Source organism: Balearica regulorum, chromosome 1, assembly GCF_011004875.1.
Source record: "Balearica regulorum gibbericeps isolate bBalReg1 chromosome 1, bBalReg1.pri, whole genome shotgun sequence".
In the NCBI taxonomy this organism is placed as follows: Eukaryota; Metazoa; Chordata; class Aves; order Gruiformes; family Gruidae; genus Balearica; species Balearica regulorum.
Genome location: NC_046184.1, coordinates 126,830,767 through 126,853,972, shown reverse-complemented (window position 1 = coordinate 126,853,972; position 23,206 = coordinate 126,830,767). Strand labels below are relative to the sequence as shown.

The following is a 23,206-nucleotide window of genomic DNA, read 5'->3' as shown; positions in this document are numbered from 1 at the left end:
GCTAATTTTTTGAAGAACAAGTTCCAATATTCAGTGAATTGGCCTTCACTCATCATCTTTCCCTGTATGTTCTTGGGAAATAGAAAAGCGTATTTCAAAACTAAGGGAAAAAACCCAACCTTGCTGGATTTAAACTCCCGTCTGGTTGCCCTAACATCAGATTGCATTTCAGCTGTGCAGTTTATTTGAAAATATCTAAGAAAAAAAACCCAAAATGCTAGCTCTGTAATATAAGAGACACATTAAAAAAACAAACCCCAAAATCCCAAACATCACCACAATGGGTACAATATGAAACATTAACAAATACATGAAGAAATTCTTCCCAGAAGGAGTAGGCGATTTATACATTTTGGTTTTTTGTGTTTATCAGGATGAAACTATGTAACATAAATACAATATATAAACATGTTAAAAGTTTGGAAGAAGCTAATTTTCTGATGCAATCTCAAATGGCATTTAGGAGGAAGAGAAATATGTCAATAAAAGGTTGAATTAAGCATCATAATACCTAGAATTCAGTTGCAGCTGTGAAAATTTATCAGTAATGTTCAACAGTGTTTTAAACAGATTACATTCACTCTGCTATTTGTCATTACAGTGAAGTTATTACATTCACATTTTTTTCCTTAGGACTGGGATAATTATTTATCAAACAAAAGTTTATTCAAATGTGTATTACCTGCTGGAAGACAAAGATTCCATAAATACTTTCAGGAAAGACTGCTCCATTAAAATGTGTATAGAAATTACATAGATTATATTAAGGATATATTTATATATGTATATGGTCATCTCTTATTTGCATACGCCTCCATGTAGGATCACATCTAGTGATGTATCTACTAGCAGATACAAGAGTTAAAGATGATGGCAATCTCTCCATTCAAATTGCTGTTCAAATTTCTCTTAGACAGAATTCTGAAATGTGTCTTTGGACGAAACTCCTGTACTTCCACATTTTTAAAGTACCAGTTATGGCTATTTGGTACAGGATAACACAATGAAAATTCTTTGACCCAAAAAATTTATTCGTATTTCAACGAATGACATCTTTCCTTAGCTTTTAAAGGAACCATTATTCTTTTCTCACGTGCATTTCTCAGAAAAAATGCTGGTAGCTTGTCTTAATCAAAACTGGGAGATCATATCACCACTGAAACCTCAGGACTTGAAAATTTCCAACAGAAATGGCATCTAGGTTCCCAGCACCCAGGATATGTAAGCAATCAGACAGATGATTCTTCTCTGTTAAAACTCTGCATGCAGAGCATGCCTCAGGTGACCAGTTTCTAATACCCATGCCATTAACACCAGAAGGAGGAAAGGGAGAGAGAGATAAGACCAACTCAGCTTCCCTTATACCAATCCCTACCATCAAAACCTCAGGAAAGTTGTAGCGTAGAATAAAAGTTTTATTTAAGAAAAACAACTTCAGATGACTTGAAACCCAGGCGGAAGCCAGATTGTTCTGCAGTGCTGAAAGGCATGGGGACAAGCTTTACTGAAAATTCATAAAAGGTTTGTAGTTGCATACATTAGTATTTTACCTGTTTTACATATGGATCCATAGGATGAGAGGATGAATCATGTTAGTATAAATAAATGCAGTTCCCTGTGTAGACATGTACACTTTGGGGTTCACAGCTCTCTCCTGTTCCACTGTACTGTGGCATACTCTTTATCTTTCAGTTTACTAACAAATACTACTGGGTTTGTTTTGGGTTTTTTTTACTTGATGTTCATAAGGGAATGATAATCATCACCATCTTCACATTAGCAAATCCTAACAGGAAATAAATCATGTTTGAAAACAGAAGCTACATAGAATGGCTTTTTCTGAGGATGTGGTGCAGAGGGCTTCTGAGTTAGACTTTGTAATGATAAAACCACCATGTTTCAAGTTGAACTGCTGACTTTTTTTTCCAAACAAACCAGAATTGTTACTAAATGTAGAGGATAATATTTTAATTGTGCTGGTCATTAACATATGTAGATTAAAAAAATTCAACACCAATGAATGATTGAAGAAAAGCTCTGTGTGCATCTACACTGCCACTACACTGTGGATTACGCAGAAGTAATCTTTGCAATTTGAACCTCTCTAAAAAAATTAGTTAGGTCACTCAGCTCTCATGGGTGGGATTATAGAATTAATCAGAAGCTGACATTATGGCCTTCTTAGTGGCTGATTGTACATATTTATTTGTTTATTCACAGCACATCTTTTATTTTTCTTATGTTCTGGCCACTGACTATGAATCAGTTGACAAAATTTTCAGATCTTTTTATTTTACTGATTTTACTGACAGGAAATATGTTGCTAAATTTGTTTGCTAATGTAATTCTAAGTACTTCAAGTCAACTTTATATTCATTGGTATTATATGCTGTGTTAAAATATAACATTAAAGCACTGGCAGAGACATACTGCTGATAGTAGGGAATGATACGGAACTTTTCCTGGTAATACCATCTGCCATTTCCTTTTTGAGAACATGGTTTCCTGGCAATCTAATTCTCATCAGGCCAGTTCCTGATTAAAAGACAAATAAACCCGTAATGGTTAATGTCTTCAGTGACAAATACGTTCACTAAATCAGACTTCTAATTATAAACGGATTTCTAATATACAATGTTTAATGACTATCTTTCCACCCGCATGTCATTTTTCTTATCTATTATAACAGAACTGAATTCAAATGAAAAGATTTAGCTTGTCTCTACTGAGTAAAAAGGCAGGATTTACAGTCTTCATTATATTGCCCATCTCATTTCACATAACTCAGCCAAGTTTTTGTTCCATCCTTAGAAAAATTCTAGACATGAACAAATAAATAACACACTTCCCTTCATGTCCAGATTAATTGTATGTTTCATTAACGTCATTTCCTACTCAAGATGGACATTGTTTTTTATTTCTAGGTGTTGAAGACAATGTTCCCAAGTATGATTTTTTTTATTCTAATCTCTATAATTACCTTTGAAACCCTCTGAGTTCTTTTCACTTTTAAGAAGTCTTGGGTACTGAAAATGAATTAGAAATAAGTGCAGTAATAAGTATAACTGCTTCCTTGTGCTGTAAAGAAACAGATTATGAACTCTCTGCTTAGTTATATCGACATCAGCAGTTTTTGGTTCATTTGTACTATTGAATTCTCTCTCTCCCTCCATTTTCCATCTTAGTTTTTCTGCAGATGTTCCCCACAATGGGAATCTGCTGGGCTTAATTCATCTCCCAGTGTATTTCATTAGATCAGTTACTGTCTTCGGCAGCCTACTTACCTGGGAAGTCCAAAGCCCAAAGCTGCGACATGAATTAGATACTGTGAGGCCCTGGTTCTGGGGACTGAATTATTGATGTACAATTTTTTATGATGCTTCATTGAAATCCACATAGGAGTATCAGTATTGTACTTATTTATGAAGTCCTCACAAGAATTTTAAAGTGTTCAGCATAAAATGCGGCAGTTCCTGCCTCTTAGTGGGAACAGATTCTTTAGGAAAAAGTATACTCGCTTCACATAATTTCTGCAAATACTTACATTTGGAAGGCTAGCATCTGCCACCTATACTATCTGTTGGATTGCTCAAAATTAAAAGTCTGCTTATATTTATGTGAATATTGGTTTATATTTCCTAAAGAGAATCTTAATAAAGGAATTCTGAAAGCCACTCAGTATGTACGTATATCAAGAGGCAGCTGCTCTCATCCAAAGTTGTTTGTTTATTCTTATTTTAGTGATGAACTCACTGAAGGAGAAGAGCTGAGTTACTATATGAGGTTAGACTGCAGTGATGGCTTTGGGCATGATTTGAAGCCAAAATATGTTTTTTGCCAGTTTTTCCTGCAACCCTTTGTGTATCAATTCCTAGTGAAAATTCACTCAATGGCATTCTTTAAGATTAGTAGGTGGAGTGGTTCCCATTTGATATAGTTTTCATGTTAAGATTTCTTATTTTAATTACCTCTTGTTACCTTTTTTGATTGTCATAAGATAAAAATATGTTGTACTTGTTACAGCAAGTGTAAGTCATAACAAGGACTTCCCACTGTGTAACTGCACTGATCATCAGGCTTTAGGTTCTAATTATGCAACTTCTTAAGCATTAATGTTCATATCTAACAATTAAATGAAATTAAGGACAAATCTTTCTATCATCTAAACTGCTGTGAAGCTATATACATCTGGATTAACTTTCCTGAACACGTATGCAGGAACATACAATGTACATTTCCGTTTCAGTAGAACTGTAGTGTGTAGTTTAACACCACCGAAGATGACTCTTATTTTCATGACTGGGCAAATGGATCAAGTAACTGGCAGGTTAGTTTGGGGAGATTAAAACCATATGATTGTATAACCCATCTCTTAAAAATCTGACACTTGTCCTTTATTATGAGTGTTAAGATCACAGTATCAATCAAAAGTAATGAGAGGAACTGCACAGGCTTTACTGTAGGAAAGGCAGAAAGTGAAAACAAGAGAACATCAAGCAGCAATGGGCTTTTTAGGGACTGAGGTTTTGATTTGAAAGTCAAAGCACCAATAGTCAAAGCAGTAATTGTAAGAAATATAATGATAGCAACAGTTGATTTGTATATATTTTTAGAAACTACTTTTAAAATAATGTCATTCTTAGAGACTAATCACAAAAGACTTGTAGACTTTCTTGTTTTTTATTCATAAATCATCAGTGTATTTCAAGGCTAAAGACATTTGATCAAGCTCAGAAGCTTGAAAGGGGCAGTTAAAGACAAAACCGAAACAAAACAAAAACCAAAAAAAACCCCACAAACTAAATTTTATTCCAGTGCCTTTAACCCACAGAGCGTTTAAAAAAAAGGAGTATGGTTGCCTGTGTATTATTCATGACTATTTCTATAATGCATGGTGAAACTGGTAAAATGTTTAAAGAATTCTTCCTATTAAATGAAGCAGAAGTGGTAAGTTTTTACACACGTAAACAATACTGTTTAAGGGGAGGGGGTTGTTGTTTTCTTTTGAAATTATATAGGAACACTTATCCAAAATGCTGCTGGCTGCACGTAATTATTTGAAAATTTGAAGCTTTGGATAATAATGAGCATAGTTTCCTCTAAAGCACAGATTTCAGCATACCAGGATGGCTAGGTTAGTTTATATTCTGATTGGATTTTTATTACTGTCCTGGTTTCAGCTGAGAGGGTTGATTTTCTTCATAGTAGCTAGTGTGGGAATATGTTTTGGATTTGTGCTGGAGACAGCATTGATAATATAGAGATGTTTTTGTTCTATGGACTTACTGTTGAGCAGTGTTTACGTGGGGCCAAGGCCTTTTCTGCTTCTTGCACTGCCCTGCCAGCGGGATGGCTGGGGGTGGACAAGAAGTTGGGAGGAGACACAGACAGGACAGGTGACCCAAACTGACCAAAGGGGTATTCCATACTATATGACGTCATGCTCAGTTTATAAGGAGCTTGGAGGAAGAGAGGGGGGGCGGCGGCGTTCGGAGCAATGGCGTTTGTCTTCCCAAGTCCCCGTTAGGCGTGATGGGGCCCTGCTTTCCTGGAGATGGCTGAACACCTGCCTGCCCATGGGAAGTGGTGAATGAATTCCTTGCTTTGCTTTGCTTGTGCGCGCGGCTTTTGCTTTACCTATTAAACTGTCTGTATCTCAACCCACGAGTTTTCTCACTTTAACTCTTCCAATTCTCTCCCCCATCCCGACGGGGAGGGAGTGAACGAGCGGCTGCGTGGTGCTCAGCTGCCGGCTGGGGTAAAACCATGACAATTACATATGCGGAGCATAAACTAGATTAGCTAGTGTTGAACGATACTGTGCTAAGTCTTAACATCACACAGAGGTATACAGTTTGATGTAGAACTCTTGCATTCCTCAGTGATTCTGTAAGATTACAAGCAGTAATTTTGAGGAAAGTTTCATTTTAGGCTTTGAGTTTGAACCTAAAATAAGAGTTAAAGGTAGAAGTTTCATGGAAGTAAGAAGCCCCCAAGAATGAAAAATGAATAAGCTACAAACAAAAAAGGGTAAGAAAAAAACCATCCCACTGCCTGATTGCTGTCTGAATGCATGGAAAATGCAGTGTTCTGACACCCTTAATCTTTCATCCACTGGAGCTGTTTTACTGTTTAATACTTTTCTACTCATAAGTAGAATGGGATGAGAGAGAAAGAGATGTCTATTTACATGGATACTGGATGGATAATTTATAGTACTCTGAAAAATTAAATTCTAACTTCAAATTCATCTCAGAGAAGATGACTGCAATGTGAAGGTGAACTGTGCTATTGATATATGCAGAGACAAGATGGTTACAATTTTTCTGAGCATTAATGTTAGGGTGAGATAATGCCATAACAGTTACAAAGTTCTACTAATTAAAACCCCAGAATTTTTATTCTCTTTATCGAGAAAGAAATCTAGCTTTCTTTAATATGCATAAACTGAAATAGATAAAGGTACAGTGTGTGTTACCTTGCCCCAGGCAATTTCAGCATCCAAATTGCTAGGCATCCCCTGCACAGCTGATCTCTTTGTCAATTCTGCATCTGTCGCTGCAAGCCATTCTGTCATAGCATTAATTTCTTTTCGTAGCTTCCGGGACAATTTCAAGCATTTTTCTAACTCTTGTTTTTTTTCTGTCACCTGCAGAAAGAAAACATGTGTTTCTTAACTCTTCAGTCAAACAGGTTTAATGATTTTTATATACCATTTTCTATATGTCACTTTTCTATAGAAGCTTAACTTGCAATTTCACAAATTGCACTTTTAACATAGTTATGTCTTGCCTTAGTTCTCTCAATATCTGTAATTTTGCTGATAGAACACAAACACCTACAAGAAAAATAAGTGCTTAAAGACATATGGAGTTTGAACTAGCAGTAGAGCTCTGCAAATGTCCTCCCTCCATTATGAACTCAGGCATAGAAAATTAATTTGGAAGAATTGAACAGGCTTTCCTTGAGACACAAAATAGATGTCAAAACTCTTCAGAGAGTATAGTTTCATATAGATGTCAATATAGTGATATTGAATCTTTAAGGGTTTTGTTATATGTAGCTACACTACATATAGAAGAAAAAAGTTGTCTGACAAAGAAACGCCAAAATCTTGAAACACAAAAGTAACTGAATGATGTCAAACTAAGGCAGCACAGTTAACTTTAAGTTTTTAATTTCTCAGCATATTATTTTGCTGTCTGTTTAATACTCTTTAAATGTAGGGATTTTGCATAGGAATTTGTATTTTTTTCTTTTTTTTCAAAACAAACTGCAAAAATAAATTAAAAATCAGCAGAAAAATGTATCATTAGTAAATCCTTTCCATGGTTTAATAACATTTATTTGGGTCACTGCAAAACTACTTGTAAGTTTACATTACATTCTTTTATGCATTCTTTACTAAGCTTTCTTGCCCCTCCTCCCACCACTTCATAAAAATGTGCCTGCCACTTTAGCATGATATACATCGTTCCCAGCATGCAGTCAGACTCACAGCCATCCAGAAATAGGGACACTTGTATTTTGTTTATAATATCATTTCACTTTCTTTCGTACAGAGGGGGAAAACCAAAATGTCCTCAAGTGTCCTCGTGCAATTCTGGTTGGCACTGACTAAAGATTAGTCGTTTCTGTTCTAAGTAAATCAACCAAAGAAAGGTGAAACAGATTTTCTAGAGAAGGCAGAAGAGTAAATGAATAGTTCTCAGATAGATATTAGGCAACTGGTAGTTAGAAAATACAAATTAATACATTATGTTGTGCTGAAGTTTAAAAAAAGCTGATTAAAGAAGGTGGATTAAAAGTGTCCAGGTCACTAATATTTAAAAGACATTACTAATTACTTTGCATGTCAATTAGTAATCAAGTGAGATTGTAGGCACTGATTTTTATTTAAGTATTTTTTAAATAGGAAGAAAAAAAATGTCTACAGTAGTGTCAGGTATCCAAAACTGGTATTAATATCTACTAAAACTATTTTGGGCTTTGACACTGTTTGAGTACAAGTAGAGGCACAATGATCAAATTGATTCTAGTTCTACCGCCAAGGAGAGTTTGAGTTTTTACAATGTCATAGGATGTTACGAGGGTAGGTACATGGTTTTTGCTATTCCTGAATAAACAGAACAGATTTGCCCAGGGAATAAGCAATAAAATGTCCCTAATCATACGCTATCACTCTGCAGAGGCTTACTACTAAAATCTCAGAACATTTCTTCTTCACTAAATAAGCTTTATGTGCTTTCTTGTGTGCCAAATTTATTAAATGAGACCTCAGAACTTACGGTCAGGCCAAGAGGTAAATCCCTGGGAAGGACCATAAAACTCAGCCTTTTAAAGCTCCATTCACATGTGGAGCCAGGAATCCACCCATGTTTTTCGCCTCTTCTTCTGATGCATACTAATAGGCATTATTATTATTATTATTATTATTATTATTATTACTACTACTACTACTACTACTACTACGATGTGCAGGTACTTAACAGCAATACAATGCAAAGCATACTACCCTAAGTGTGATTATTTGTGTAAGAATCCTAAACACCTGGTATACTGTAAAATGAAGTTATCGATACGTGCCCAAACACAGAATGAATATTTGCGTTGCCATATACATCTCTAAATTCTATATATAATATTAATAATATTAGACTATTTCCATGTACATTGTATATATCCAGAGGTTACTGATTAACCACTTTCCGTTTGTACTGCAAATGTAAAGATGCATTTCTAAAGAAAAATAGGAAACAGTGCCCTCTAAAGGCCTTCTGCTTCATACAGTGATATCAAACATACTCTCTCCATAAATTTTCTCCAGATTTTAAAGCTATTTTAGCTATGCTAAATAGTTTACTCGCAAGAACCCTTGGATATAATAAATAAAAATAAAATGAGAAAAGCAGATATTTGAATCAAAAGAAAGGTATTTTACGGCCTTTTAGTGTTACAGCCAAAAAGTCCCGTGCAGCAGTGCTGTTGTGAGGCAAGACCTGACCTTGCCCGTACTGCATGCAACGCCCTAGGGAGAGCAGCAAGAACATTATTACTGTCACTTTCTTTTAGAGTCCAGCTCCCTGTTCTGATGTATTACCGTAGAGAGATTTGGCACAAGGGTGCTACAGACCCTACCTCACAGCCACTCACAACTAAAACTACCTAAGGTGTAATAGGTAGTTTGCATGTATATCTGTATATCTGCTTGTGGCAGAGAGAGAATACTGCCAAGTGAATGCATAAATAAGCACGGGCATGGAATATTTCTCCTAAATGGAACCACTACACCACGATATTCAAATGACATTTCGCTTTCTTGCAATTTCATCTCAAATCTATTTACACTAAGGGCCCTACTAAAGTTGCAAAATTATCCATCATGTTTTTAAAGCATATTTGGCTAAAAATGTGGGGCAAAACTCCAAGTTTTGAACAGACAAAACTCATTCCTAGACCAAAGAGAGGTTTAAGATCTGATACAACCTAAACAATTAGGAATATTCATGGGTATTTATATCCATACCTGTTTATGCTTAAAAAAAAAAAAGGAAGGACCCCCCCCCCCCCCCAAACCCTCCCAGCTTCCCCTTCTTCTGAAGGGAAGACTTTCAAGGTTGAGAGTCTAAAGTTATGATACCTAAAATATATAGAAAAACTACAGTAGGGAGAGAAATTATCAGAAATTATTACATTTTTCCTGTCCATTTAAGAGCACAACACTTCAGCATTGTTCAACATGTTTAAATTAAACCATTCCATATGCTTAAAGATTGTTTTAAATATAGGGGCATGTCCTGAAGCAGTACATATGAAATCACACAAGTGAGTCTACATATTTCAGTCCTGAGACTTACTATTAGTTACAACTATTATAATTTTTCTCTTAAAAAGACAGACCTTGACTCAATGCAATCAATTAGGGCTGATAATGGCTAACTGATTCTTTTAGTTCTGTATCTCTGGGCCTTTGTGACTCTAAAACTGTTAACTACCATGCTACTTAAATGTAAATGGGAGAAATTACATCAAGGACAAGAAAACTAAACACAGCACCGCAGATTTTTGAGTCACATCAATTTGCAATATGGCTCACTTCAGACCAGTAATGGCTTCCTAATGGCACATTTTTATCCCTTCATTTGTTAAGAGAGATTTCCTAAAACAACGGCACCTGTCTGATGATATGTTAAATATAGTGTAGGACTAAATGCTACAATCCTTTTTAAAACAATGGAGAAACCAAAGATATTATCTAATCTCAAATGATAGCTGTCCACACCTTAATGAAGTAGACTCTTCAGTTTTCTTGACACTCAAAAGATTGATGTCTCTTAATGACTTTATTTTCCTAGCAAGAGAGAACTAGTTTAATTCAGATTCCCAATCGAGTATTATCTTTGTCAAAAATAACGTAACTCTTATTGTTTCATCATACTGTAGTCAGTGGGGCTTGATTATTATTATGTGTTTAACACACATACTCTCACAGTATTACCATGGGCTCATTTTCCTAGTTAGTAACAATTTATGGTTTTAATAATTTATAATCTGACCAAAAAAAAAAAAAAAAAATTGCAATGTGTCCTGTTCTGTATATTTGAGGCGCATACATTTTAGAAATAAACAGGCAACTTTATCTGTCATTCACAGGTTTTAATAATTTATAATCTGACCAAAAAAAAAAAAAATTGCAATGTGTCCTATTCTGTATATTTGAGGTGCATACATTTTAGAAATAAACAGGCAACTTTATCTGTCATTCACAGTCTTCATTCAGCCAGTTACAGCACCAAATTTACTCTAATCCTACATTTTTTAGAAGTTCTGTGGATAGTTCTAATGAGGGCAGAAGGAAGAAAACAAAGCAATGAAGGATAGTTGTTAACAGAATTATTTGCATGAAATCTTTTTTAGGACAATGCCACAACTCCTCTTCAGAGCTCAAAGATCCTTGTAGAGGACTGCACTTCAGGAGCAGGCAATATGCTCCAGAGATAATGCAGACCCAGAATAAAAAGCCTTTAGGGATCAATGCGCATTTTTTTTTTTTTTAAATTAGATAAGAGAATATTGGGAAAGTATTCATGTAGTCCTCCTAATCATATGCTAACATACATTAAGCACTGTATAAATATCAGGGGGATAGGTTTTTTGTTTTGTTTTAGCTTGTTTGTTTGGGTTTTTTGGTATGTGTTTGTTTTTTAACAGGAGTTTCCTAAATAGTTCTATTCCAAGCCAACACATTCCTCATTACAGACCTCAAAGGATGATGATTCACTTTTGCCCAACATGAAGTCATTTGACAATCCATACAGAATGAAGGATAACAAATGACTAAATTCTAAACCAGAGTTTTCTGGTATCTGAGTTGTTCAACAATGGTAGTTATTCCACATAGTTATAACTAAACAATATTCTATGTGGTTTATATATTATGATAGAAGAAAAGGTAAGTCAGGGTTGTACATGCCGTTTAAACCAGGGAACGGTTATGACAATAACTGAACACGTGTTCAGGAGTGCACTCCAGAGTGCAGATGAAGCAAAGCAGAGTTGTACACAAATGCCTCCTGAGGGAAGCTGCAGTAGCAAGAATGTTATTTGAACAGATTTTTGAAAAGCAGCAAATGGAAATGAAATACTTAAAGATCTGTATAGTCAGAGGCAGAGAAGGAAATGAAAAGGTAGAATTGTCTCTTCTACAAAGTAGCTACTTAAGTAAAACATGAAAAAAATCACAAACAAAATCTAAATATTTTCCTGACCTGAAGTGTTTTGAAACAAGTGATTGTTTAAGGTATTAAGAGGAAACAACCTCCCCCTTTGAGTCCTAAAAATCAATGAACTAGTAGAAAAAAAAATTTAAAATACTATGTATATTTTTAAACTGTAATAAAGCAATTTTATATTTTTCTAGGAGGTTCTGTTTTTTCTTAGAACAACTGAATAGCCATCCTGATGATTCCTTTTGCCTCCATTCTTTCTATCCCACTGTTTAGAAAATGTGCATGCCTTGATAGAACCAATAAAAACCCCCATTTACTTACCATAGTAAGATTATTCTTCACTTTGCAAGTTAAAGAGGGCATAGTTTTATATTAAAAAACACAGAGCTTACCTTTGCACCCAATTCATTATATTGCAACTTCAAAGCTGTAAGCCTTTCATCCAGTTCTTTTGGGTTCTCTGTCTGCTGCTTTTGAACAATCTGCCTCCCAGTTTTTATCACTGTTTCCACTTCAGACTTCACCTCACTCAGGCTTTTATATAATTTCTAATCAAATAGAAATATGAAAGTGAAATACCACCATTAAAATAAGTAAACCAGAAGACTATTGAAGATATTATAAAGATGCCCTAGAAGCCTTTATGCTCTTTGCTGTATAAAACCACCATCATACATGACTCTGAGCACCCTCTACTCCCATTTGAAAGCTAAAGGAGTTGGGAGGTACCTAAGAATAGAGAAAATTCACCCTGAGTGTGTATGTGTAATAAAAGAAAGGTTATGAGAAAAATTCATCAGTCTCTTAATCAGAGTTCAAACTAACAGATTCAGAACAGCCTATCTTTACCAATATTGGTTTCAAAGATTTGTCACCAAAACCAAGGGTAGAAATGTTATAGTACTAGAAAGTACGTACTATCAGTAATTGTTATAAGATATGACAAATGTTGTTTTCAACTTAATTTAGATAATGCAATATTTAAAAAAACAACAAATGTCTTCTGTCAATACATGTAGCTTCTTGGATGTATTTAAACTACAAACAGCCACTAAACTCACAAATTTGACTTTTTTTTCATACTACTAATTCTAGAGACTGGTTGGATAGAGGATTTCCCTTACATTTACTAAGTGTAATACTATTCACAACATCATTAAATAATTAAAAAATCTACATGAAAAATAATATAATGAGGTTAAGTCAAAATACATTAAATAAGCAAGCACTCTTTAAACACAATATATTTCCCTAATATTTCAAATGAGTGATTGTAAGAAAAATGAAAGCATTCTTTCTTTCCATATGCAGAAAGTCGGTACCATCATCGCAATGTATGGCTTGGTATCTCAAGCCATTTAACAGCCACATAAATGTCCAGATTAACATTCATGTAAGTAGAGCAGAAGTTGAATTTATTTTTCTTTTTAATCAAAGATTAAATTCTGCCTTGACATGGAAATTTCACAGTGGAAAAGGACTCCACAGAGATACACAGTGTCCTTTACCACACAGGTATGTGAAGAATGGGAAATGTGAAGCTGTTGAGAAGCTTTATTGTTGAGATGTCTAGCTGAATTCTGCATTCTAGCATTTTGCCATCATATGTTGGAAAATAAACTTACTGTCCTATACACTTTGACAGAACTGCAAATTAAATTACACTGTACTTTTTTCATCTCTGATTTTTTGAGCTTTTCTCTCAGTAGCAGGATCTCCCACAATGTAAAATCTGTGTCTAGTACATCTGGACAGTAAAGACAAGATTTTTTTTTTTTTTCCCAGCAGCTCTGACAAAAAAATATCCAAGCACATTTCCTCCATAATCTAAAGTTAATTACCAAGCCAATTCTTAACATGGTTATTATTTTATTTACTTAAAGTGGTATGTATATAGTCCAACTGCTTTCTAGGTCCTTAATATGATAAATACATTCTTCATCACTGAAAACCTGTCAACAAATTAGGAAGCTATTGAATGATGCACATTGGTTAAGAGCCGATGAGATATTGTAACTAGATTTTTACAATGGAAACAGTAATTGATTCTTTGTATATAAAGATCCTCTAAAAACAGTGTAAGTCTTCTATAGAATAAGACAGGGCAGCAAAAACTAACTGCCAAGTGAGAATACTTTAATTCAGCACAGAGCTTCTAATTACTGTGTCATTCTGATAAGACTATGAATTTAAGGGTAACTGCATTTAAGAAAAAAATAAGATGTAAAGAAATAGCATCATCTTCTTCCACACTTAGTTTTTAATTTAAGTTCTTACATTTAGATCTGAAAGAAGTTGAAGGACAAAAACATCTTCAGGCATGCCATTGCTCCAGAAAAAAACCCACAACTGAAGACAAGGATCTGATTGGCCTGATTTTTACTGTTAAAATCTGTAATTTATTATCATCAAGCACATGGTGTTCATCTTCCCTTCAACAGTAAAGGGTTACAGGATCACAGGGATAGTAAAGAGATTCATGTAGATTTTCCTCAAATGTTTTAGGACATATTCAGTTCTTTTGCTCTTGTAAGAAAAGTTACAGCATGCTATCTCATGGAAGTTGTAATCTATGTTTTTCCTTTATGTTTTGTGTTTCCTGGCTAGAATAGACTTGTGCATTGCAAAATCTCGTTTCGTTACATCATGGACTTCTATGACAGTAGCATACTGTGGAAAATAGAGCCCATCCAGGGAGATAAACTCATATGCAAGACGGGAAGAGGGGAGTTAGAAAGGGACTGAACTTCTGACTGCACTTTTCACATAGTGAAAATACATGACCATTGTTTGAAAGTTCACTGAAATGAGAATGGTTTGATTTTTTTTTTTCAATTTTGTGAGTAATTGGTACTTTGTTTCTCATTCTGAAACCAAGACAACATTCTGTAATCTTTAGCTTTCTGCACATAAATACATATTTTCAAATTAAATTTTTTCAGTCATTTAATTAGCATCCCATGCTTCTGCGAAGTCTTTGGCATGGCAGAAGAGGAGAACAACATGTCATAGCATCATAGAATGGTTTGGGTTGAAGGGATCTCAAAGATCATCTAGTTCCAACCCCCCTGCCATGGGCAGGGACACCCTCCACTAGACCAGGTTGCCCAAAGCCCCATCCAACCTGGTCTTGAACACTTCCAGGGAGGAGGCATCTACAGTCTCTCCAGGAAACCTATTCCAGTGCTCAGCACTCTCACAGTAAAGAATTTCTTCCTGATATCTCATCTGAATCTACCCTCTTTTACTTTAAACCCATTGCCCCATGTCCTATCACTACACTTCTTGATAAACAGTCCCTCTCCAGCTTTCCTGTAGGCTCCCTTCAGGTACTGGAACGGTGCTATATGGTGTCCCCGGAGCCTTCTCTTCTCCAGGCTGAACAATCCCAACTCTCTCAGCCTGTCCTCATAGGAGAGGTGCTCCAGCCCTCTGATCAGCTTCATGGCCCTCCTCTGGACTCACTCCAACACATCCATGTCCTTCTTATGTTGGGGGCCCAGAGCTGGATGCAGTACTCCAGGTGGCGTCTCATGAGAGCGGAGCAGAAGGGCAGAATCACCTCCCTCGACCTGCTGGTTACCCTTATTGATGCAGCCCAGGATACACTTGGCTTTCTGGGCTGCAAACGCGCATCACTGGGTCATGTTGAGCTTCTCGTCCACCGAGACCCCCAAGTTCTTCTCCTCAGGGCTGCTTTCAATCCATTCCTCGCCCAGCCTATAGTCATGCTTGGGATTGCCCAAACCCATGTGCAGGACCTTGCACTTGGCCTTGTTGAACTTCATGAGGTTCGCATGGGCCTACCTCTCCAGCCTGTCAAGGCCCCTCTAGATGGCATCCCTTCCCTCCAGTGTGTCGACCACACCACACAGCTTGGTGGTGTTGGCAAACATGCTGAGGGTGCACTCGATCCCACTGTCCATGTCACCAACAAAGATGTTAAATAGTGCCGGTCCCAGTACCGACCCCTGAGGAACACCACTCATCACTGGTCTCAACTTGGACATTGAGCCATTGAACACAACTCTGAGTGTGACCATCCAGCCAGTTCCTTATCCACCGAGTGGTCCATCCATTGAATCCATGTCTCTCCAATTTAGAGACAAGCATGTCATGCAAGACAGTGTCAAATGTTTCACACAAGTCCAGGTAGATGACATCAGTTGCTTTCCCTTATCCACTAATGCTGTAACCCTGTCATAGAAGGCCACCAAATTTGTCGGGCACAATTTGCCCTTAGTGAAGCCATGTTGGCTGTCACCAATCACCTCCTTATTTTCCATGTATCCGAGCACAGTTTCCAGGAGGATCTACTCCATGATCTTGCTGCGCACAGAGGTGAGACTGACTGGCCTGTAGTTCCTCAGGTCTTCCTCTTTTTTTCATTTCTAAAAATGGGGGTTATGTTTCCCCTTTTCCAGTCAGTGGGAACTTCACTGGACTGACACGACTTCCCAAATATGATGGAGAGTGGCTTAGCCACTTCATCCGCCAGTTCCCTTTGGACCTGTGAATGCATCTCATCAGGTGCTATGGACTCATGCACCTTCAGGTTCCTTAGATGGTCTCAAATCTGATCTTCTTGTATAGTGGGCAGTTCTTCATTCTCCCAGTCCCTGCCTTTGCTTTCTGTGACGTGGTTGATGTGGCTTGAGCACTTGCTGGTGCAAGACTGATGCAAAACAGTCACTGAGTACCTCAGCCTTCTCCATATCCTGGGTAACCAGGTCTCCCATTTCCTTCCAGAGGGGGCCCACGGACATACCTACAGAAGCTCTTCTTGTTTCCCTTGATGTTCCTGGCCAGACTAATTTCTATCAGGGCTTTAGCTTTCCTAACCTTGTCCCTGGCTGCTCGGACAATTGTATAGAAAGAAATTATATGTAGAAAGAATTATATCTAGCAAGGATAAAGTTACTGTCAGACTGTTAGAACTATTTCACCATGTAATTATATCCTGTGAAACTTTGCAATTTAATACAATTTTAAGTGTACAATGTCTTTCTAATTTCATTTGCAAGCAAGTAGTACAAAGAGGATTAACCCCTTCTCTCTATCCTCGTCTCCTTGGAAAAACCTGAACTTTAACTAAAACTGTTCCCATAAATTTAATTCTGTAACTTTGCTCTTAAATCTTCCTCAGAATCTTTTCTAATATCTCCCAAAGAAATATTGACATTATAATTGAAAATGCTTTAAATTTGAAAGACAGAACAGGCAGGAAACAAATAGAAAGACAGTATCTTTGAATATTCACCATGCAATGATCCAACTGCGATTGTACTACTTCCTGCTCAACACTCTTCATCTCCAGCTTGGGCACCTGCAACTTCACTTCATCTAAAATTCTTTTACATTCTTGTAGGCGCTGTTCGAAGTTGGCTGGCTTCTGAAACAAGCGAAACTTTGTGGAGACATCCTGCAGCTTTTTCTGAAAAGTAAACATGAGTGAGTAGTAAATGTGAAGTCAAGTCAACTCTGAAGACAAGTCTTAGATCTGTTTCAGAATACACAGAATCCATTATCAATCAGCAGTTTCTTATTGAAAGAATTTCAAACTTTTGGGGAAAATACCAGCAGCAGAGAATCTTGGTCTTCACAGGAGGAAAAAAAATATTGTATTATCCCGGGGACTGGATGCATCAGAGCCCGTGACAAAAGAGTCCATATACTCAAGTGAACAAAGGGAGAGTTTTCATTAAATGGAGGTTTAGTGGCTTGAGAATAACAAATTCACATTCCAGAGTGGACACTCATCAACTCTACCATGTTGCTGCTTCCTGGTATGAGGAGTGAATCTTTTAGTCCCTCAAAGAAACCCTAATAAAGTGGCTGGGAAGTAAGTAGGTCTAGCACAAAGCTGAGATTTAGAGTATAAAATTGATTTCTATTTCAATTTAAAAAAGCATAACCTAGAGTAAAAAGAAAGTAATTTGAAGGCAGAAAAATCTATGACAAGCACAGCTTCTAATTTCATTATTTTCACAATTTGTTATCTTTGTGCATTAATTATACAGCTTGATCACATGATCCCTACCTCAAGGGGAGGGGAAATAATTAAATATAAAGAAAGGGCATTTTAATTATCTACTTGAATAGGAACTGATTTCTTTTTAGAAGTACGGAGCAAAGTACTAGTAGAATAAGTTTTTCTACTGTTTGAAAAAAAATGTCTCTAAGAAACGGATAAGTAATTAAATAGGAACTTAGCATCTGCAAACACACTTTTGATTTTTTTATCTTCATATCCTGGACACTTTATACCAATGTAGTGCTGTTTGTACGATACAAACTTGAGAAAAACTACAATAAGGAATAAAATTAGCCTATAGATAATCATTAGTAAAAGTGTTTCCCACATCTATCAGATTTCTGTGAAGGAGGCAGGAATCATGAGCAGAAGACAATTCTGGATAATACAGAAAACCGTAGATTTCCAATAGCTCCTTCCAACAACTTCCCTCATTAAATACTCAATGAAATTGAGATCCAACGAGGTAAGAAAGGAAGTCTTTCCCTAGATAAATAAGTAAACAATTTAATAAAAATGGGAAACAAAGGGTAGGAATAAGTGGTCTTATTTTTCTTCACTGTGTTTGCATACACTAAATTCATACATAATTAGTTTTTCATCTTGTCATGACACTTCAACTTGATGAAGATCAAGTCCTGTGGGAAGCTTGCAATGCCACATCGGTATCTGTTACAATCTCTGTTGGTCAATAATTAAAAATTATCTAGAAAAGAGAGAGAATGACAGTATTAATGGTAGAGAAAACTAAAGCCATCTGTGAAGGGTCACTGAAGGATTGCACAGTACTGAGGATCTGTAGGAAAAAAACAAGCAAATTATATTTAATTCATCCAAAAATTAAAAGTAATGCACATCACAAAAGAAACAGCAAGTTTGATACACAAGTGGGATCTAAATTATCTATTAGCACTCTCACTTGAGTTATAATAGATAACTGTAACAGTTATATTATGTACTTATATTTATCTCTGACAGTTAAAAAAAAAAAAAATAAAATCAGCTCAATACTTAAAAGCAGCCAAACAAGCAAAATGGATATTTGGAATGGTTTGGAACATAAAGAACAAAACCAAAAATACCTCTCACAGTACAAAAGTCATTGTATAAAGCTATATTATTCCTGGATAATTTATGCAGTTTTCATCACCTCATCATGAAAAGTTATTGTAAAAATAGAAAACATATAAAGAAGAACGACAGGACAATCAAAGCTATGTATCTAAAGGTCTCAGTACGATTTAACATACTAGTCAGTCTGGAAAAGAGACAACTGATGAGGAGTAAAATTAGTGGTATGCAAAAAGTTGACTAGCAAATGATTATTAACTGTTGCTCAAAATTCATGAAGAAAGTGACACCAAGTTAAACTCATATAGGGAAACCAAAATGAACAAAAGGAAGGACAACTTCACATAGCATTCAGTTAAACTGTGTAACTAGCTGTTAAATTGAGGATTCCAGCAATTTACAAGACTTGAGAAAGCATTTAAACATGAGCTTTTAAATATCTCTGTCCCAGAAGTTCCTTAGTTGCAATTCACTGGGAAGCATCACTAAATATTCGCCTTACTGTACCTCGTCACTGTCTTCTGGCTACTATTGGAGATACGGGTTTGGGCTAAATGGATCTGTGGTGAGAAGTAACATGAGACTTCTTAAATACTTAAAATGTGTAGTCCGCTGAATTTACTTCATATCAAAACCTGAATTGATGGCAATATTCAAATGGTCAGTAGGCAAACTTGGCTGGCCTGGATAAAGAGCACAGAAACAACTGATGGGAGAAAAGGAAAGCCCACAACTAACTCAGGATCATTCATTTTTGATTTGATGAAAATGTCTTATTTAGAAGTAAAGGATCAATAGTTATTCAAAAGTAAAACTATAAGTAATTAAATATTTTTAGGGATTTAATGTTTTATATTTTATTACAATAAATAATGTTAAAATATCACTAGGAATTAGTAATGTGGTAAGGGAAGGGAGTCAACTGAGTATCTTTTTACTCTGACAAGTGTGTTTACCTTAAAGGACAGATGAAAGTAATAAAGAAACAAGTATGTCATTCGTCTGCTGTATAATTTTTTCCCGCAAAGAATTTACTATTGAATTTCCAAAAATAGCCCTTCCTCAGACAAGATTTCACTTCCATGTAACAATTGTTAGCCTAGTATGACTAACTAGGTCTTAAATCACTGTGGCAGAAATAGATTTCTATTTTGCTAATCGTCCTTTTTCCCTTAAATTTAAAAATCAGAACTTAACTGTCAACCTACAGTAATCCAAAAAGCCAGGATAAATTTGGTCACTTAACAGTTGTTTCACAATCTCATTGTAATTACTTATTTTCATATTTTTTTACTTTCTGTCTAGGTAATTGAACTAATATTAGAGTAAATATATGTCAAATGAGAAATATTATGTAATGCAAGAAAAGGAAATTCATGAAGTAATTATTTATAAATGAGAATGCTCTTCAGGAACAAAAATGAAACATGTTTTACCCCTAAAGGTACTGCACAATGATGGAAAAGAATTCAAGAGTGTTCACTGGCCTGAAATCAAATATAGTCTTAAATACTTGGAACACAAGGTTCAGCTTTTACCCTTTTTGGTAGTTTACATTATGCATGTAATGTAATTTGCTATTGTAATTTGCTAAAATGTGCTATTTTTTCATTCATATTTTATCTAATGTAAGCAAAATAGATTCTCAAAGTGACCCCACCAATCTGTCAAAAATCACACTGATGCACATGGTCATCTACAGAAGCCTTTTGAAGAAAAAAATATCTGCACAAAGATTGATTAAGGAAAGAAAAAAAAAAAAAAAAAAGACATCTAGAAAGGTTAGTGCTCCCTTGCATGATGTTGAATTTATAAATATTTAGATACAAACTCATCTGATGCCTGCATTTCACAGATGAAATACAGGAAACATCACAGCTGCCATGGTGACCATCAGAAGGTGAATCAGTGTAAAGATAGACAGAAAAATAAGGAAATGTAAATATACTCAGCAAAGAAAAGCTAGTCCTATAGATAAGAGAAAACATTAAAAAAATAAAAATCAACTTTTTAATTTCAAATTAATTCATTGTTTAAAAGCCATTAATTTTATCCATAATAAAATATAAAACTGAAGCTAAGATACCTAGAAATATTTGACAGAGGTGAAAAGATGGCCTTGTTTACTGTTAATACCATAACAAAATTCTTTGTCTTTCTCAATGAATTATGACAATTGGTGTTGCAGCCTGGGGAACTTCGGCACTAATGCCAAAAACAAAAGCAGCAAAACAGCCAAGAACCCATCACACATTAACAGGTAAAAATGTATATTTTTCTAAGTGCTAATTAATTCATCGATTTCAAACAGGTCTCTATGGCTATTAAAGTAGATGAAATAAAGCATAAGCTAACATTTGAAATGGAATGAATTGAATGCAGTTCTCAGCATAAATTTCAAATGCAGTTCTACCAAATATTTCCAAATATTTGAAAATACTTTTAACTGTAAATATTTTCAAGTACCTCAAAAGGTATACCAAAAAGCCTCACTGTAGTTTTATTCCTTGCAACTGCAGCACATTCAAAACACCCCATATGTACCGTCCCTGTCTGTTGGTTACATCAGCTCTGTGTACCCTAGAACTGTTGCCAACTATATAGGAAGGCTGTAACAGAAAAACGAGCAGTAGGAAGATATGGCTGGTATGCTCTACCTACTCTAATTTCTTAGCTAGAAAGGAGCAGCTAAAACAGAAGAACATTTTATCTATAGTAATAGTACTACTCATGCTGTTTGTTTGCATGAGTGAAGGAAAGATGGAGGAAATTTTGCATACCTGTGCCACATCAATTTGGGAAAGCACTCTTTTGGCAGCATCTTTACCCCTGTTTCGTTTCTTCATTTCTTCCAAACTAATCTCATGGCTTGTTAATTCAGATTGTATTTTCTATTGAAAAAAAAAAAAAAAGGACAGCAATCAGTAGGGTTTGAAGAAAATATTTCTGTTGTTAATATTATTTGGAACAGTTGATTTTGAAAGATATTAAACAGAAATACTACACTATATACTGGATCATTAGAGGAAATTATTCAAAGAATTACTTGTTCACTGCCCTGTAAAATATGCAGTTTAGTTTCTCTTGATCATAATGCCTTATTCTACTGCTCAAACATATATAACTCTGACATTGTGACAATCATGACATAATCTTGCTAAGAAAATTGTGATAAAATTGTAGGCAAAAAAAAGTTAAAGATTTCTTTCTTCTGGAGGAAAACAACTATTTTCATTGGGAAGAAAATTAAAAATTGATTATAGAAAAGAAAAATAGAAAAGTGATTTGCTTCGCAATTCTTTTTTTATTATTATTTTCACAGTATCATCAGTTGAAGTGAAAGAAAACTGATCAAAGTATCCTGTATGTATATCTTCATCTCACAGAGTTGTGTTTTATCTAAACCAGTACACAATTTGTGGCGTATTACTGACCAGAATCTATCTTCACTATCTGTAGATATGGTAAATGCATAATGACATGTAGTTCATTAATACACATACTTAATCCATTTTCTAATACACATTTCTGGTTATCTCTTTCTGTGTACAATCAAATCTTTTCACAAGAAAAATATCAGCCTTTTTGGTTCACCATAAATCAACCTTACACAAAACAATTAGCTTAAGTAGTATTGGCAATGTAATGGAAAAGAATTCCCATAACGTACATTGACAAAACATAATTTAGAGTGATTCACATATTTTTATTTTTAAATTGTTAGAAAATGAGAGACTTATTAGCAAAATTACTAGACAAGTACTACTGAGAACAATCACCCTATGAAATACAGACAAGGTATGTCCCTATCAGGAAAGGTATTTGAGGCCATTACTCCTGCATGACAAAGTGATTTTAGACTTAATCCTTCCCCCCCCCCTCCCATGGTATACAAGTATTTCTCAGATATACTAAAGACTAGATACACTGACTCAGCATTAGTTATCTCCTGAAGACAAAATGATGTCTTGGAAGTCAGAACTGTATATACAAGGAAGAAGCAAGTCTGAATGTTAGAAAAATATACTATATCACAACCAATATTTCAACTGTTTGCTTCTGCATCTCATCAATTAACTGATATTTGGTTGTATTTTCCAATTTACTTTGTTCAACCTCAGAGTCACTCTGGAAAACACATTATTGAACAGTTCTTATCTGATTAGGTCAGAACAGCACAGTACAGATAAGAGTAGTGTTTAAGCAATTAGGTATTATGGGACATTGCATTGAGATTGTTCTATCTTTTTTAAAAATTGCTCTGCAGGAGAGAGATGAAGCATCATCTACTCTGACATCAAAATACAGAATTAGAGAGAACAAACACATTAGAGGAAAGCTTAAAAGAGAAGTTAGTAAGGATTATAGCAAG

At 35.4% G+C, this 23,206-nt stretch overlaps 1 protein-coding gene across 5 annotated transcripts in view; it reads right to left on the bottom strand.

Annotated features, from left to right (window-relative positions):
* The window catches only part of DMD (dystrophin), a 1,320,554-nt gene that overhangs the window by 693,250 nt on the left and 604,098 nt on the right, over positions 1 to 23,206 (bottom strand). For all 5 annotated transcript variants that reach the window (XM_075774516.1, XM_075774534.1, XM_075774546.1 and 2 more), the window contains 4 exons: positions 21,615 to 21,725; positions 16,990 to 17,163; positions 12,122 to 12,277; positions 6,479 to 6,649 (listed from right to left, as the gene is read on the bottom strand). In XM_075774516.1, the coding sequence (XP_075630631.1) occupies positions 6,479 to 6,649; positions 12,122 to 12,277; positions 16,990 to 17,163; positions 21,615 to 21,725 (612 nt within the window). The remainder of the gene's footprint in view (positions 1 to 6,478; positions 6,650 to 12,121; positions 12,278 to 16,989; positions 17,164 to 21,614; positions 21,726 to 23,206) is intronic.